The sequence below is a fragment of the Dromaius novaehollandiae genome, chromosome 12, assembly GCF_036370855.1.
Source record: "Dromaius novaehollandiae isolate bDroNov1 chromosome 12, bDroNov1.hap1, whole genome shotgun sequence".
Lineage (NCBI taxonomy): Eukaryota > Metazoa > Chordata > Aves > Casuariiformes > Dromaiidae > Dromaius > Dromaius novaehollandiae.
This window is the reverse complement of record NC_088109.1, coordinates 21,082,722-21,099,286: the sequence shown is the minus strand read 5'-3', so window position 1 is coordinate 21,099,286 and position 16,565 is coordinate 21,082,722. Positions and strand designations below refer to the sequence as shown.

Here is a 16,565-nt window from a genome sequence, read left to right as displayed (position 1 = left end):
GGACAGGGCTACAGTTTCAGGCACAGGTTCAGGTTGAGTCCCTCTTGCTCTGAATTGGTTTAATAAATCCTTTTAGCAAATTGCCAGGAGAGTCTAGCCTTGAAACAGAAAGAAAAAAAAAAAAGAATATTGAAAGATTACTCTTCCCCCCGCCCCCCCCCCCCCCCCGAAGATTTATAGGGCTGCCTCATATGATAGGGTAGCCACCTACCCTACCGGGACAGGCACCTACAAGATCCAAAAATCCAATCTGGGGCTTAATTTCAGCCTCAGAAATAGCCATTCCTTCTAGGAAAATCCCAAAGAGGATGGTGTCTCTCAAGAACTACTGGAGTTACAGCAGGGTGCCAGGATGCCCTGATCATAAATGGGAGGAAATGAATTCAAAACAGGCCAAAAACATTACTTACCAGCAAGCAGTACGTGAAATGCCACAAGATCCTGCTGCTCGCTGGACTAACCCCAATTACCGTAATGGATTTATTTCATGGAGGGTAAGTGACTGTATTTCATACACTCACAACACCCAAGACATAAATAGAGACCTAAAGAAAAGCTCGGTAGCAAAGAAAAGGGGGTCTGAAGCAGAATTTGGAAGACTGAATCTAGAAACCAGGGGCTGAGGCGCAGCTCCTCGCTGAGGGCTGCACGGCCGTATCGCTCAGAAGCCACGGACCTGCTTTCCGACGTCCTGCCAGGGCTGCAGATCCTGCACCTGGCCTGCAAGAGCAGGTACCTGGCCCAGCAGGTTATGAACAAACTGCTTCTGTGAGCAAAAGAGTGCTGTGAAGTTCCTGAGAAAATCTAGTGATTTATCTCGGCGCGCGTGAGCCGAGGGCTCCCGAGAACCTGGCACCAAGCGCTGACACAGAGCCACTGAAAGCGCAGGTCTCTGGGCAGGCATCTGCAAACCATCTAGCGAATGCTCTGCCAAAGCAATTGTGAAGTTTGCTATTGTGTTTGTTGGGAAGCACGAATTATGTCTGGTATCTAATGCAGATAATGATGTCTGATACAATAGGGACTTTTGAATTAACACATAAAAAGCTTTTTCATAAAATATTTGGTCCCCCTTCTTTCAAAGTCCGTTACAGCTCTAACGTGTAAGCGAACAACATAAAATTCACACTGATTCCTGCAATTTTTATTTTAAGCATCTTAAAATCCAGCTTTTTTTTTTTCCTGGCTGTACATCCCTACTTTTTATAGTTAAAAGTAATTTTAAAGCAAAAAAGAACATAAACAATATACACTGACTCTTGACACTCCATTGCTTTTTTAAACTAGAATAATAAAAATTTGCAAATGAACAAAAGAGTGGGAGGAAGATATCTGATTTACAATGTTTTTGAGATAAAGAACACTATAAAAAAAGATCAATGTGAATAATAAAGCATTGTTAACTGAGTCATGACATTTCTATTCTCAGTGAAGATTTGAACAGTAGAGCTCTGCAAATGAGCACCTTGTGCCATTTTCAAAGTGGGAGGAAGACATATAATTATAATTTTTAAAGTGAAGAGAATTTTTTAAAAACTCTGTGAAAAAGTTTATTGAAAAACATATCGACATATCAATATGACATAAATTACTTTAATTTTATTAAACTGGGAGGGGGGAAAAGCCTCTTTTTGAAGACTGGCTGCAGAAAGCATTCTTTGAAAAGAATTTTCTTTATTAAAAACTCTTTTGCTAAGATGAAACAGCACTGAATGTCAGCACTACCATATATTTATTCTGTAACTATTCCAACAGCTGAGATCTATAAAAGAAACATATTTTCAAAACAGTTTTAACCTCCATTGTCTTGATCATTCATATTAACATTTTTCATGTCACCTACTGAAATCCCTTAAAGGAATCTTTTTCTCAGTCAAAACTAATGAAGCCATTTTCTTAAACAGTCTCCAAAAAGTAAAAAGGATGTAATGTTGTGCATTTTATTTGACATACATTTTCTGCCATTTTCCTTGTTTGCGTGATGAGAGCAAAACTTGATATTTATGTTATCAATTCTGCAGAGAAAGGTGATTTTAAGAGAGAGGAAAACTAACACTGCTTTTGCTGTGTGTGCAATTTGAATTCGTAGTGAAAATACAGCATTGATCAGGTTACTCCAGTTGAGCCATTTAGTGCTTTGGCATTCCTGAAGTTAGGGCCCAGCTGTGAAATCAAAGTTTGGGCCAAACTTTGCTGTTAGGTGAGTGCACATGGCTCCCATTTTCTTCAAAGGGAATGACACACATGGCCAATATTTAACTTTCACCTTTTCCATTCTATAGCTAGCGAAGCCAGAATCAATGGACTATATGCAGGCAATTTAATAGAATTAAGAACATAGTCAAGATTTTCTGAGACTTACTTGTGATTTGGGCTATATAATTCAATACACCTCACGGTGCAGATGCTCAGCATATTCTGAAAATCAGCCCATCCCAAAGGGCTCCCTTAAGCGAGTAAAATAATAAATCACTCTGAAGATCTAACTCTAGCAACAAACGGGGTGCAGGATACCTCTTCAAAAGCGTCAGCTCCAGTTGCTGGGCTGGCTGGGACGCCTGGGAATCTAACCATGCCCAGCCCATTTTGGGTACTGGGTTTGCTTGCATTTCCCAGTGCGTGCCCGGTGGCCTGGCCTACGAGCCTGAAGCATCATGTGCCACCTAGAGGAAAACCAATGCATCCCAAAGCAAAATCCAGCTGACCCATGGTATATGCAGATTTCCTTAAAGGTCAAGTGGAAAACTCTCTTACCATCCTTGTTGACTCTCCCCTTCGATTTCCTCCGAACCCATCTGTTCCTCGCCCATATTCTTCATTCTTCGCTTGCCTCCCGCTTCTTCCTGTGTCCATCTGTTCCCTTCTTCCTGCATCCGAGTTGGTGAAGGGAAGGAAATTCAGTCATTCACTGAACAGATTTCGAGATGAACCCCCTCCCTCTCCAGTTCTGACTTCATTCATCATGGTAAAAATTATAATGAATAGAAATGTTGAAGGTGAAAATTTATTAGGGATTGTGTTTCTTTCTTGTATCAAAAGCAGCGAAAGCTACATATAAACATTGGCTTCATTCATTTTTTTTTAAATATATGGTATAATTAGTAAGTAATATTAGTGGAAGTGCTTGGTATGCAGTCCATCAAAACATGCCTGTCAGAGCTTGGGATCCGGGCCAAAATTTTTTGCTAGTCCTGTGATAGATTTATAGCAGGCCTATAGAAGGCTTTACAGTCAGCTGGGCCATTAATTCATGGAGTTAAAACGTACGCAATGAGGTCAAAAATTCACTATTGATAGAATACCACCTGCAGGGAGGGCACCATTAGCTTTGTTACTGCAACGGCACAGGAACGGTAAACCCCAGCTTCTGTGAATCACCAGTCCATCATCATAAATCCGCAGAGAAGCGCTCGCGCCGTTTCGTGAAGCCCACACGTAGCCCGACAGTCGTGGGCAGCCCAATGCGCATTTATAGCCTCGTGCACCGTTGCCTGTTTCCCTGCTACAGAAATAAAGTCCCCAAACCCCTGGGATCCTCGTGCTGGGGCTCAGCAAACCCGACGGGCCCGAGACCGTGAAAGCGCCCGCGGCACGCTGCTCCGGAGGTGCCGGCTCCCCCTCGGCCTCCCCGCGCCTGACCTCCCCCCGCGTGCCCCGAAAGCAGCAAGTCTTTGCGTAAATGCCTCTCCTGAAACGGCTGGAGCTGATTCATGCGCTGAGCCACGCTTATTTACGGTGCCCATCGCTCCAGTACTGCCTGCTTTCATTTATTTATTTATTTATGTATTTATTAGACGCGCAGCCGCTCAGACCTCCCCTTCCACTATGAGTCTCTCCCAAACCCAGCGAGTTGCCTTCAAGCCCGTAAACCTCCCTGGTACCTTCCTTCCCTCGGGCCGGAGGCGGCTCTGCCTGCTTCGCCCCAGGCCGAAGCCACCCGGCACCCCGCTATTTTGGTCGAGGAGCGGGCGACAGATTCGACGGAGGGGCCGCGGCGGGGGGACGCGGAGTAAGGAGGCGAGCGGCCGAGAGGCCAGCCGGGCGCCCCTTCGGCTCCTCTCCCGAGCTGCTGCACGAAGGCGCCTCGCCGCCAAATTAAAAAGCGGGATGTGCTGAGCTGGCGGAGCTCCTCATGTAGGTTACCCTTAACCCTTGGGAGCCCTCACCGCAGCGTATTGAGACCATGAACATGGACAAGTGAACCAGTCCTCTGCCACCACAGGCAAGGCAAGCTCCTTCCGCGACTTGGGCAGAAAGCTGCTACTTCAAGATACCATTTAAAACTGGGGCATCACGGGGGCTTACTTCTACCTAACTCTGTCCAAAGATCCAACAGCCCAACACTGAACAGCCTGAAACTTCAGCGTCAGGATACACTTATTTTTCCCTCTTAATTCGCTGCAGTGGTTGATTTCCACAAGTTAGAAACAGATATTTGTGGCTATGCGAAACTCTGAGCGTAGCCTCTAAGACAGTTGTGAAGTTTCACCTCCTGCCCATTTCTAATTGTAATTTAATTTTTCTACAATTTGCATTTAAAAGTAATCATAAATAACATCAGTTGTACATAATATATTTTTAAAGCCTATTTGGCTCCACTTATTTGTTCCAATCTCTAAACCTATTACTGTTCCTTGCAGCAACAAACTGTAAAAGAAAAAAAAATGCTAACCACTTTTTTTATGCTGGTCTAGCATAATCTTTATTTCTTTAGACACTTTGTGCAAACATTAAATTGATAAAAGACATAATGTAGATGGACCCACAGCTGAACTGAAGGTAATTGCATAAAAATGAAATGGAGACCTATAATTGTACACTGCTTTAGCCTCTATCACACTGTTTTCTGGAAGCAAGGATCTCACTTGTCATAGCAAGTTGCTTGTTACGGTGATTGCATGAAGACTTGATCTAGCTGTACAAGACAAGTATAACATTACTTAAAGGGAGCTTTTCAAACTAAGAGTCTGACACTAAAATGCACTGTATTTTCAAAGATGTAGTATGCTTTAACAAACAGAAGAGTCCTTGAATGACAGCTTTTGTTACCCTTTTGTTTGATGGTGCTGTATTGAAAAATTCAGGTTATGTCTATGCCTTTCTATTTCTGGTTTTGATTTCTCTCAACAGCACTTCAAGAATAAAAATTGACTCCAAGCATGAATAGTAGAAGTCGGTGGATACAGTAAATGTTAGTCTGGCATTTACTGATTACTTCCGTCTGATTTTTTTCAGTCTTATTTTGTTGAATGCTTAAATGGATTCTGTGGGCCATTGTATTGTTGCAAAAATGGGGAAATCAAGAGATATACTGTGATTTAAAATACATGCAGCTTAGATTTTAGGGTTGATTTTGAAATCACCATTCTCACATAGGCCATTCAATCTGATCGATGTGTATTCAACTCTTCAACCTGTGTACACCCCCAGACTGCATGAACAAGATCCATTTGTAAGATTAGCACTTGAATAACAGGTGGGGTATATGTCTTTTGGACCTGCAAATCAATTATTATCCAATAAAACCAATGCATGAGGAGGCCATCGTTTCCTCCAGAGCTCTGCTACTTCAATTAGCACAGCCTTTCCTGGAGATGGTATATTATTGAATAAAAGGGCAGGGAAAATTGAGATATGTCATTGATCTATAAACACTGCAAAACTGCATTTACGGTACTTTTAAGTACAGCCAAAGTGTGTGAATTTTCACATTTTGGACTCAAGAGGCTAGCCAGGGAGTCAGAGAGGCAAGAAAGCTATATTTACCTGCTTTGGGGGGAGAAACCATCAACAAATTATAATAAATGAGCAAAATCACAGACCTGCCTTGCCCAGGATGCTGGTTTCTGAGATCACGTGCGCAAACTGCAAGCAAGCACCTCTGCGCTTTGTGCAGTGCTGCCTCTCAGCCCAGGGGAGCCCCCCAGGAACATCTAAAGCTCTCTCCTCCTCACCGTACAACTCCTTTGTCACAATGCCTGCAAAATCTGATGAATTTAGTTTTCCAGGACTGGTCTCTGTGCCACTATTACTTATTGTTTTCTTCCTTCCACTTCTGTCTATCCCACCAGTTGCTTCCTACCTAAGGCCAACCTGTAGACTCTCTGGGTCAGGGACAATCCACATTTCTTTCATAGATTATCTTCTCGTTGTTTTAAGTTCAAAATCAAGCCAAAAACTCTGCCAGCAAACATTCTTAAAACAATTGTTTGAAGTTAAGAAAAATAATCACTTAGTATTTCATCTATCTTACCATCTTCCAGGTTCTTACTTCACTAACCTCTATCTAACCTTTTGCTTCTATAAATTTCACCACATGAAGACTACCTAAAACTGTATGAAATCTGAGTATGGGTAAAAATTTAAATGAATTGTTCACTCATTCTGTGAGTAAATAGAGACTTAGAAATCACAGAAAAGTTCAGGTTGGAAGGGACCTGTAGAAGTCATCTTGTCTGGCCTCCACCTCAAAATCAGGCTAACTTCGAAGTAGACCAGGTTGCTGGGGGCTGTGCCCAGCTGAGCTCTGCACATTTTCCCAGCCTCTCCAGGAGCCTGTCCAGTGCTCTACGACTCCCATGACAGAGAATTTCTTTCACGTATGCAATCCCAATTTCCCTTGCTGCAAGTTGTGCCAGTGGCCTCCTGTCCTTTCAGCTCTGCGCAGCTCCAAGAAGAGCCTCGTCTGGGTTTTCTGTTACCCCAGTTACAAAGCAGAAGACAACAGTTAGTACCCTTCTTTGCCTTCTCTTCTTCAGGCTAAACAAGCCCAGTTCCCTCTCCTGGTACATCCTGTTCTCCAGACCCCTCACCAGCTTGGTGGCCCTTTGCTGGACCTCTCCAGCTACCCGATCATCCCAATGGTTTCTCATCTACCTTGCAATCCACCCATCTTGTTGAAATCTCCTCTGTTTGGCTAAAGGATACCCTGGGGGACTACTGCAGTGTCATCAAGGTTTCACACTCTATCTCTTGGCTGTTTTTTAGAATACAGGAGGTTTCCAAGGTATGTGGAAAACAAAAGATATGCAGGATCTCTCTTCTGGTTCCTTGCAGTAGAACACAGACTAACTGCTTTAATGCACTTACTGCTCCTCTCAGAAAGTAATGTTTACAAAACTGAGGTGTTTGTAATGATTGATTTTCTGTATATAGCTTAAGGGCAAGCATATCACAAGATTTGAATAAGATAAAAAGTGAGGCTGTGCTTCATGTGAGGTGCTGGAGTTATTCAGCTGTAGATAAGAACTGATGAGGTTTTATCATCCCAGCAGTAGAGAGAATTAGTGTGTTTCTTGGCCTCTTGATCACTTTGGAGAGTGAGTGACAGTATGTATCAACCCATGTTTATCTGTGCCTGAGAAGTTCTTCAAGAATAAATTGAGCTCAGAACTCTTCTTAACCTTTTGCCTCATTGGGTCTTAAAATTAAGCTCTCCCTCTGGTTTTTGAGCTGCCTCTCTGGCAAATTGACAGCATGTGAAGGATCCCATCTTCTAATTGACTTCCAGGCCAACAACACAAGTATGGGTGAAGTTATGAAATAATGAATCTGGATGTTAAACAGAGACCATCTGGCTTTCTTTGCAACAAGATTATGAGCCATGGCGAGCTGGCACATCTGCATCTAGGTACCACCTACATGCACACTGTTGGCTGTAAATTTAGGAAAACAGAGCTGGTGTTGAAAAATAGCAAGATAATTGTTTTTCCTTCTTTCATTTCACAAATTAAACTTAGGATATCATCACACTCTAAATAGATTTCAGCTGAGGCAGTGATTCTGTTCTCTCTCCTAGTTTTATCGTATCCAACGGAAATGAATTATCATTTAAATGCTAAGTCCACTGGGTTTAAGAGAAAACCTTAGACTGCAAGTTTACAAATACTTATTCTGTGAATAAATTTTACGTATATAAAGAGTCCCATTGAAATCATTAGGTAAGTAAGGTTAGGTCTTGGAATTAAACAGCTGTAGGCCTGGAAATTCTGCATGTGTGATTCTTTTGGATCTTTGTCTTAGTCTAACAAACAAGCCCTTTTTTTTCTAATCCCACCAGATAACCAGCTTACAAATGAAAAGCATACGGATGAAAAGCCTATGAAAGGTATTGCTATGAGTTCTGTCTCAGAATTCAGCATTACAGATGCTTCATCAAAGGATACCGAAAAAGAGAAGAAATTGTCAGGCTCTAGCACATCATCCATTTCTTCCCTGGGGAAATGCAGAAAATTCACCTACATTGAAGATGATGCATCAGTACATCAGAGAGACAGTGACGGTATGTTTTATAAAACAGATCGCATTTAAGCTGATTTCTAAATAATGACCATTTCAAGAGCACTATGTGCATCTCACTTGAAATAAATACTTGAAATAAATACTTACATGCCGAACAGCAGGTTCAAGAACATAGCCAAAAGCATTACTAAGTTGCCCTGCAGACATTTTTTGTGACAGATGAGAATCTGTAGAAGATGATTTTAAAGTGTCAGTGATATTAAAGTCATACAAGAAGAGCTTAGAGCCTATGGAGTTGTGTGCAATAGAGCCTTTGTAGCTTTGCAAACAGTATTTTCACAGAGATGATCTGTCGGTAACAGATAAACGCACGCACACACAAGCACACACACCCTGCTCTTCAATAGCAGGGGCTATGCTTTTGTTGTTGCTATTGCAGCAGCTGCTGTGGTTGCTGAACAGATGCTGTGTTTAGTGGTCTGGACATTGGTTATATGAAGCAGTAGACCGTTGCATGCAACATTGCCATCCTGCTGACCCATCACCAAATCCTCCCTCTGCAGCCCCTACTGCAAAACTCATGTGGGTCAGGAAGAGGAGGTCTCTTTATGTTCTGCTTTTGTAGCAAACTCTCTGCAGATTCAGCAAGGTACTTAAGCACTTGCTTATTTTTAAGCGTAAAAGGTGCACTGTGTCCTTAAACTTGGATATATGCACCATTCCTAAATTGTGGTCTTGCAGCTTTTATACATATGTTAGAACTTCCCTCAGAAAAAATGGCACTGTATAGGGACAGGACTTTTAGTTAGTTCAGTATACTGTGAGTTTTGGAAAAGCATATTTGAAAACATAGCACTATGAAAGGTAGTTAAAAAGCAGAATTGCAGCGGAAGCCCAATAGTGCAAGTGCAATTTTGCAAATGAATAGTACCTGATGTAAGTACATAACTTGCCCTGGGACTATGAATCAGAGTTGTCTTACCTTTTCAGCAAAGGAGCTGCTCCTTTCTATTTCATAAGAGCACAAGTTAAGGTGCTGAATACCTACCTTACTTTTTGTAAGAGTTTCACAGACAGTAGTTTAATCGAGAGTTAAGGAAGAGACTTGGTTGTGCATACTCATTACAGACCATGCACCATGACTCCTGATAATGTAAATAGTATAACACCCCTGATTTAAGTGGAATTATGCTGATGACCAGCACTTGATGACCAGCAGCTATTCCTCGTTATTCCCATAGATGGGAAAAAAGGGTGCTTTTGTTCTGTGAAGCCTTCTGTAAGTTTCTTATGTGTGCCTTTACAATAGTTGGGATATATCATATATATCATATTAACAACTCCCAAATGAAGAACTACGAAATACAGATAACATAATAAACCACAGTACTCCAAAGGAGCCATTATGATCTCTACTGTATCACTGATCTTGTAATAAAAGGAATGTCTCTGATACATCTATTAGAATGCATTTAATTTCAATGAAGGAAAGGAAATACTTACTACATTAAAGGGACTCGTCCTCTTGTCCAGACACACTATTTTCTGGATTTACTGACTATTGGATTGGGCCCCTCAACCGTTACTGGCACACAGGTGTGTGCCATGTGATGCAAATAACAGATTTCATACTCCTTAAAAAGCTAAAAGTGAAGGAAATTAACAAAAAAACAATCTGTGCTCAATTAATAATGTTAAGGGCTGGACGTCAGCCAAGGAAACCAAAGGAAGCCAGATTTGTGGTTGTCACTGCATACTCTGCTCACTCTATTCTGACAAGTTACTGCTTATTTCACACACACGAGGACAAATCCTGTTCGCCGGTGCACAGAGAACCTCAGAGAGCAGCATTAGTTGAGGAAATCGGAGCTTATTTTGGATCCACTACTCAAAGAGGAGCAGATCCGAGCTCACAGGTCTCACTAGAGGTGACCTTGGTGGCATCAGTGAGCTTTGGACTAGGCTCATACAGAGACTTATCAGCCTGAGTGGAGGGTGAGCTGACAGCCACCAGCCGAAAGCAGGAAAATTTAGAGTCCAGACAGGCTGGCAAAATTGTTAGAAGTTCTTCTTTTGTGGTAATTAATCTACTAATGTAGAGAATGAGAGCTGAGGTCATTGTTCTCACTGAGATAAATGCAATAATGTCTTTTCACAAACAGCAGGGAAAACAGAAGAGAAAACAGGAGATTGCATCTTCTTTTATGCAGTTTGTGGCTAATTTATTTTCAAATATATAAATGAATGCATAGGAATGGATGTTTAATTGCTAATATCTATTATTTATATACATTACCCCACTTAAAACAGGACAAAAAAGCCTCACACATGCAGATTTTGCAAAATGTGTTACATCCATTACCACAGTTCATGGTGTGTGCTCTGATGGGAATTTAAAAGCATCTTTACTGCACATCACAGACTCTGTGCTGAAACATTACTTTATTATTAAAATCTTGTGCTTTTTGTGTGCTCCCTTTCCTGGATGAAGCCCTAAGAATCGTATCTATTCTCTTAAGATTACATAAGCACCATTATGGTTAACACATTCAGGAAAAAACTGTTATTAGAAAATAGATCTTTAAAGCAAAAAAAAAAAAAAAAAATCAGAAAGATCCTTAATTGATATATAATTTGAATTTGATCTTTCATATCTAGGTATAGGAAGGAAATTTCATAAACATCAGATACCTAAGAAGAATAGTCTTAATTACACCATGGACTACTGGATAAAATGATTACATTTTCTACACTGTAAATTTCATACAATTAAATGCAGCAGTGTCACCTTATAAAATGTTTCAATTTTATAATTATTTCAGTTCATTTACTTAGAAAAAAATATAAGCATGAATTTACTAAGTATCACCAAAATCTAGTCATTCTTATTCTACAGAACTGGCTTAGAAGTTAGTTGTGCTTGTCTGAACTTAAATAGATCTTGACATATTTAGATAAGAATTAAAATTGATAACATTGGTGATGATATGCTACTTAGAAAGAAATTCAATCACATGCTATTTATTCTTGCTACCTGCTGTAACTGATTTTTTTTATATAAAGAAGCTGGAATGATTTTTTTAATTTTGTTTTTCATCAAGAAAGCTTTCTTTAAAAAAAAAAAAAAAAGCATAATTCTGGAAACTTCCTGGCAGTGAACTTTATGTTATGTGAGATATAAAATGCCACAACAGAACCAAAGTAGTTGAATGAGTTATTTCACAGTTAGTCATCCTAGGGCAAGAAATGTGGTTATAACCATATGCTTTCCCAAAAGAACCAATGAAAAGATATTCATATTGTTGAAGGCATTTTTCCTTTCCAAAAACAAGGAGGGAAAAAAAAAACAAATTGAAAGGTTTGGGTCTTTGCACTCCAACTGGATTCACACAGGCAGAATCTCACACCTACTCTAAACACTGCTGCACTCAAATGCATTCTCCCCAAATGCTGTGATTTGAACTGTGGGTAATTAATCGACTTTGGAGGGGGACAAATATAATACAAAGGTTTTGCCATTTAGGATCAGCACATTACAGTAAAGGAAGGCTACCAGCATAAAGCTCTCCTAAGACCAGCAGACAAAAGAAGAGGAGAGGAAAGGAAAGATCTAGTGAGCAAAAGGTGGGGGGGCTTGTGCTTTCTGAAATACATAAAATCACTCTTCAGAAACGTCCTGCCGGTTGTGGCCATTCATTAAATAGCTCACAGTATTATCACTGGCTTTATAGACACACGTCTACACCTAAAGCAAAGGCTCAGTCCCATGAAATCCGCTTTACAGGTGGAACTTCTGATCCAAAGAGATCAGCAATAAGCCTTACTAGCTTTAATATGTACGTAAAATGTAGCGTGTGTATGTGTGTGTGTATGCGCACGCACGCGAGCATGTAAATGTTTAAGCCTGTGAGCATAATTCCTTGCAGTAGCGTATATTTGCATCTCTCATGATTGCCTATATGATTTGATCTCCCAGAAAACAGCTGGCTAACCCCTGAATATTGTGAGTTGACTGCGACAACCAGCTGCCTTTAAGGCAAGAGCAATTTAGCTCTCTTCCACTCTGAACATGTGGCTCTTTTGCAGTCAAGGCAGCTTGCAGCTCAGTCCCATTTTTGCTTGTTCCTTTAACATGTGAAACCTAAAAGAACTAATAATAACATAACTGATTTTTGGATCCTGCATGAAAAATCAAAGAACTACAGAAAAAAAAGGGCAAGAAGGACCTCACATGGACCACCAATTACTTCCTCTAATCTCAGAGGATGATAAATTCAGCGTAAACGAATGTTTGTCTAACGCGGTCGTTAAAGCCTCCAGGGATGAAGAACCTGTAATTTTTTGAAACAACCTATTCCACAGTATTAATATCTTTTCATAGTGGTGCAGTGCCAAACCACTGTTGACCGGTCCTAGAGCTGGGGTGTGGGAGTTGTCAGAGACAGTGTCACTACCTGGGTTTAAGGATTTGGGGAGCTGAACCTCAGAGGATGGGGATGGTGGAGGAGAAGCCGGCTGACAAGCCAACTCAGCAGAGAGCCATGGGCATCAGCAGTAGGGACTGGAGTTTCCCACTGGCCTTTTTTTTTCTTTCTTTCCTTCTTTTTTTAAAAAAAGCTGGCTCTGCCAGACCAAACCACTTCCACCTTTCAGAGCCCCATTGCTGCAAATAGCAAGCTCCCCCTCACATACGCTCTTAACCATAGTCTGCAAAAATATGGTTGAAATGTCTTATTTCTAGTGCTAAACATGGTTGAGATGGATCAAAATATTCTAGCAAGTGAAAGAAAAAGGAAATACCGGACCACAAAAATAAAAAATAAATAATGTAAAGAATTGTGGGCTGGGGATTAGTGACATACAGTGATTGGAGGTCAAGAATATCTATTGAAAAATACTCACTGGCTCCCGTAGGAATGGTGAGACAGATGAGCAAGAGATGGATGCTGTTGCTAGTACCCTACTCAGTGCTGGAAATAAAGAGAACTTCCCTTAAACATATATACACTTTTTTTATATACATACATATATTTCCTAGCTGACACTGCTTTTCACATTTTTGTCTCCTTTTAAAAATTAACAAATCTGTGAATAAAAAAGGTGAGAAACCCATTTCAGTGAGAAAGTAGAAGGACCCTGGGTTGAGTATCGATCAGCACACTGCCCTGTGTAAATGCCGTTCTCCACACTTGCTTTTACTCCCTCTCTTTAGTTAAGCAATCGAGCAGTCATTAAACATTTTTACTGTTAGACTACTTATAAAATCAAACCATAAGCAGATGATGAATCTATGCTCTTTTTTCCCCCAATATATGTGAATTCGGTCTTGTTCATAAAGTCATCTCAGTCATTATCCAGATGCCATATCTAATTTATGAACCAGTGATACAACATCCTATGCATCCAGAATGACCAGGTATAAAGCCAAGAACTAGATCTGGAGAGTCTGAGGGCCTGATCCACTCTCCAAAATATCACCGGGTCTTTGCACGCTAATTTCCAGCAAGGATTGAATCCGACCGTAAAAGACTGACAACCCAGAGAAGAATTGTTAAAATAACAAAGATTCAATCCTGAACTGGAAACTTGAACTTGATGAAAATCCATTCACTTGTAGTGTCTGTGGGTCAGGGGGAACATGTGGCATCACGCACTTTCACAAGACCGCAAACCCTCCAGCACAATATCTTTGCTGAGTGAAATTCCCTCCTGTGCTGAAGCTTACAGCCCAAGCAGTTCAAGTGCACTTGTTCCTCTGACCTTCACTTCCACAGAGTATTTTCATTCAAAATATTTTCATGTCAGTTGTTTTTCCAGGACAAACAACATAGGAAATCCTTTCATTTGGCTTTTTTATGGAAGCAGTTCTCAGCACTGTATTTCTAGCCTACCTTGTGTGCTGCAGGGATCTTTGTCTTTTGCATTGCATTTCTGTGTAGTCACACTAGCCTAAGCCTGGGTAGCCAAGCACTCCCTTTTTCTTACATCTTGCTGCTTTTCCTTTTTCTTAGATGAATGCGCAACACTTATCCTGGCCTGCTTGTTCTGCCAGTTTTGGGACTTTCTTATAATGCTGCCTGATACCTGTGAACATTGGCTGATAGATACCTGTTGTCCATCCAATAGATACTACCAGACCTCCAATGAAGACCACGCCAACAACGACTGCAACTGTGACTGTGACATTGACTGCAGCCTTTTTGAGTCCTGCCATGAGACTAGCGAGTGCCTGGAACTTGCCTTGGAGATTTCGGAAGTCTGCTATCGCTAATGGAGAATAATTGACAGAATTCCCCAAAACTGCCTGAACGGGAGCTGAGAGGCTACAAAGGCGACATGGCTTTATTGTTATCTTAAAAAAAAGGAAAGAAAGAAAGAAAGAAAATCATCAGAGCGTTTGCCAGTCAGGACTATGTGCATCATGCTGCTCTCGCCTTGGAGGTCTGTTTATCTGTACCATTCCAGTTGTGCAATTTCACAAACTGCTGGAACCAATAAAGAGCAAACAAGAGTCTCCTCCTTTGCCATAGACAACAACAGAATTCCTAAGTACCAAGCGTGCTCGATGCTTTACCCACTGTCAATCTGATGCTTTTGTAAACCTTTAATTGCTTTAAACATGGATTTCCCCCATTCACAAACACAGGATAAATTAGGACATTGTTTTAGGACTGATGTATATTAGTTCATCTTCCTAATGGATTCATACATAAACATGTATTACACATTGTTGGTTATTATTAATAATGTATGATATAACATCATTTTATAATTAAAAATTTATTTATTCAATCTCTTAAAAAACACTTATATGCTCAGTTTAGGTAGAAAAGAAAATTAAATGAATTAGAAACCATGCTAGTAGTAATTACAGCAAATGTCTCTAAAAATCTCCAGTGAATTTTGTAGAGGAAGCATTTTAACAGGGTAGTGCAATTCGACAGTGTATTAATGTGCGTGCCTATGGTTATGTAATAACAGGTTATGCCTATTGTTCATTAGTTATAGGAAAGGGCTCCTTAAGTGTAATTAGCCTAAATGGAAATTGACTGCACACTTCCAGAGGAGAATTACCCCATGGATAGCCAGTAACTCCTTCGCCTGATTTTCATTTGCAAGATTTCTGCAAGCAGCAGAATATTGCCATCTATTCTAGTGGAAACAGGCATCCCCACCTAGGCACAAAAGATTACAAAATGACAGTATCTATCCTGGTTGTGCTTTCAAACTCCCTCTATCTCTTTTATGATGGCAGGTCTGATTCATAAAAAGGAAATACATATTGCACATTACACGTATGACAACAAAAGCATGTAAATCTGGCTGCCTCAGGGTGAAGAATGCACCTATTAAGCACAGAGGAAAATACAGAGTTGCTTGCTCATGTTAGAAATTTATAGACTAATACCAAAGACGGTATTTACTTCGCATAGGCACTAAGCTTTTCCACCCACTGTTCTCAGTGCAGACGTGCCTGGGGAATCCTAGACGAGAATCCTGGACAAGGTGCCAGGATACTCAGCTTTGCGGAAATCATTGAAGCCACCTGTTTAATGATCAGAATTTCAAGTCTGTAGTCCTGACAAATATTTAATGAGTGGAAATAAAAAGTCATGTGAGTTTCCCTTCACCCCTCGCTTTGGAAATTCTTGTTTTTAAAAAACAGGAAAGTAAAAGTAAGTAGAAATGCTAACAATGCCTTTGCACAGATATCTTACGAAGCTCCGTGACCTCTTAGCAAATTAAACGTTTTTACTCTAATAAATAAAAAAAAGGAGATGTCCTTGAGAAAAAGGGAGAAATCAGAAATGGAGAGAGCAGCTCAGCAGTACCTGCTTTCTGCACTCCTCCCAGGACATTGGTGGGGAGTAGATTAGGTTTGTTTCCACTGTATTAATTGCAACGTCGGTTTGTTAGCTGCAGCCATCTAAAGGAACAAAGTCATTAGTCCTCCACTGCGCAGCCTGCGTCAGCTTGCTGGACATGCCTGGACCCAAACGCAGAGAGCACTAACCACAGCCCACACATTCATCTGGGAGGCACAGGTTCTGCGCGCTCCGGGCTGGGCAATGCTGAATTTCAGCGCTCCAGTTTTAACTCTCCCACAGATAGTCAGTTTTAAATCTGGCCATAGGGTATGGGAAAGCCTGACTCCCAGTGCGACATGTTGAGAGTTGGCCACAGAGCCTGGATCATTCCACTTTCCACCACAGGCTGTCCATGCAAAGTGACAAGCAAGCACCTACCAGCAAGGACACTGACCAAAACCATTTAAGAGGGGGAAGGAGGGGAGAACTTGCTCCACACACCATTTTTGAGAGAAG

The 16,565-nt window shown here is 40.9% G+C and overlaps 1 protein-coding gene across 1 annotated transcript; it reads left to right on the top strand.

Annotated features, from left to right (window-relative positions):
• Window positions 1-308: 308 nt before the first annotated feature.
• MDFIC2 (MyoD family inhibitor domain containing 2) lies at window positions 309-14,512 on the top strand. The gene is made up of 4 exons (XM_064518563.1): window positions 309-494; window positions 6,988-7,006; window positions 8,060-8,281; window positions 14,253-14,512. The coding sequence occupies exons 1-4, from the start codon at window positions 309-311 to the stop codon at window positions 14,510-14,512; spliced, it is 687 nt and encodes a 228-aa protein (XP_064374633.1).
• The last annotated feature ends 2,053 nt before the right edge of the window (window positions 14,513-16,565 follow it).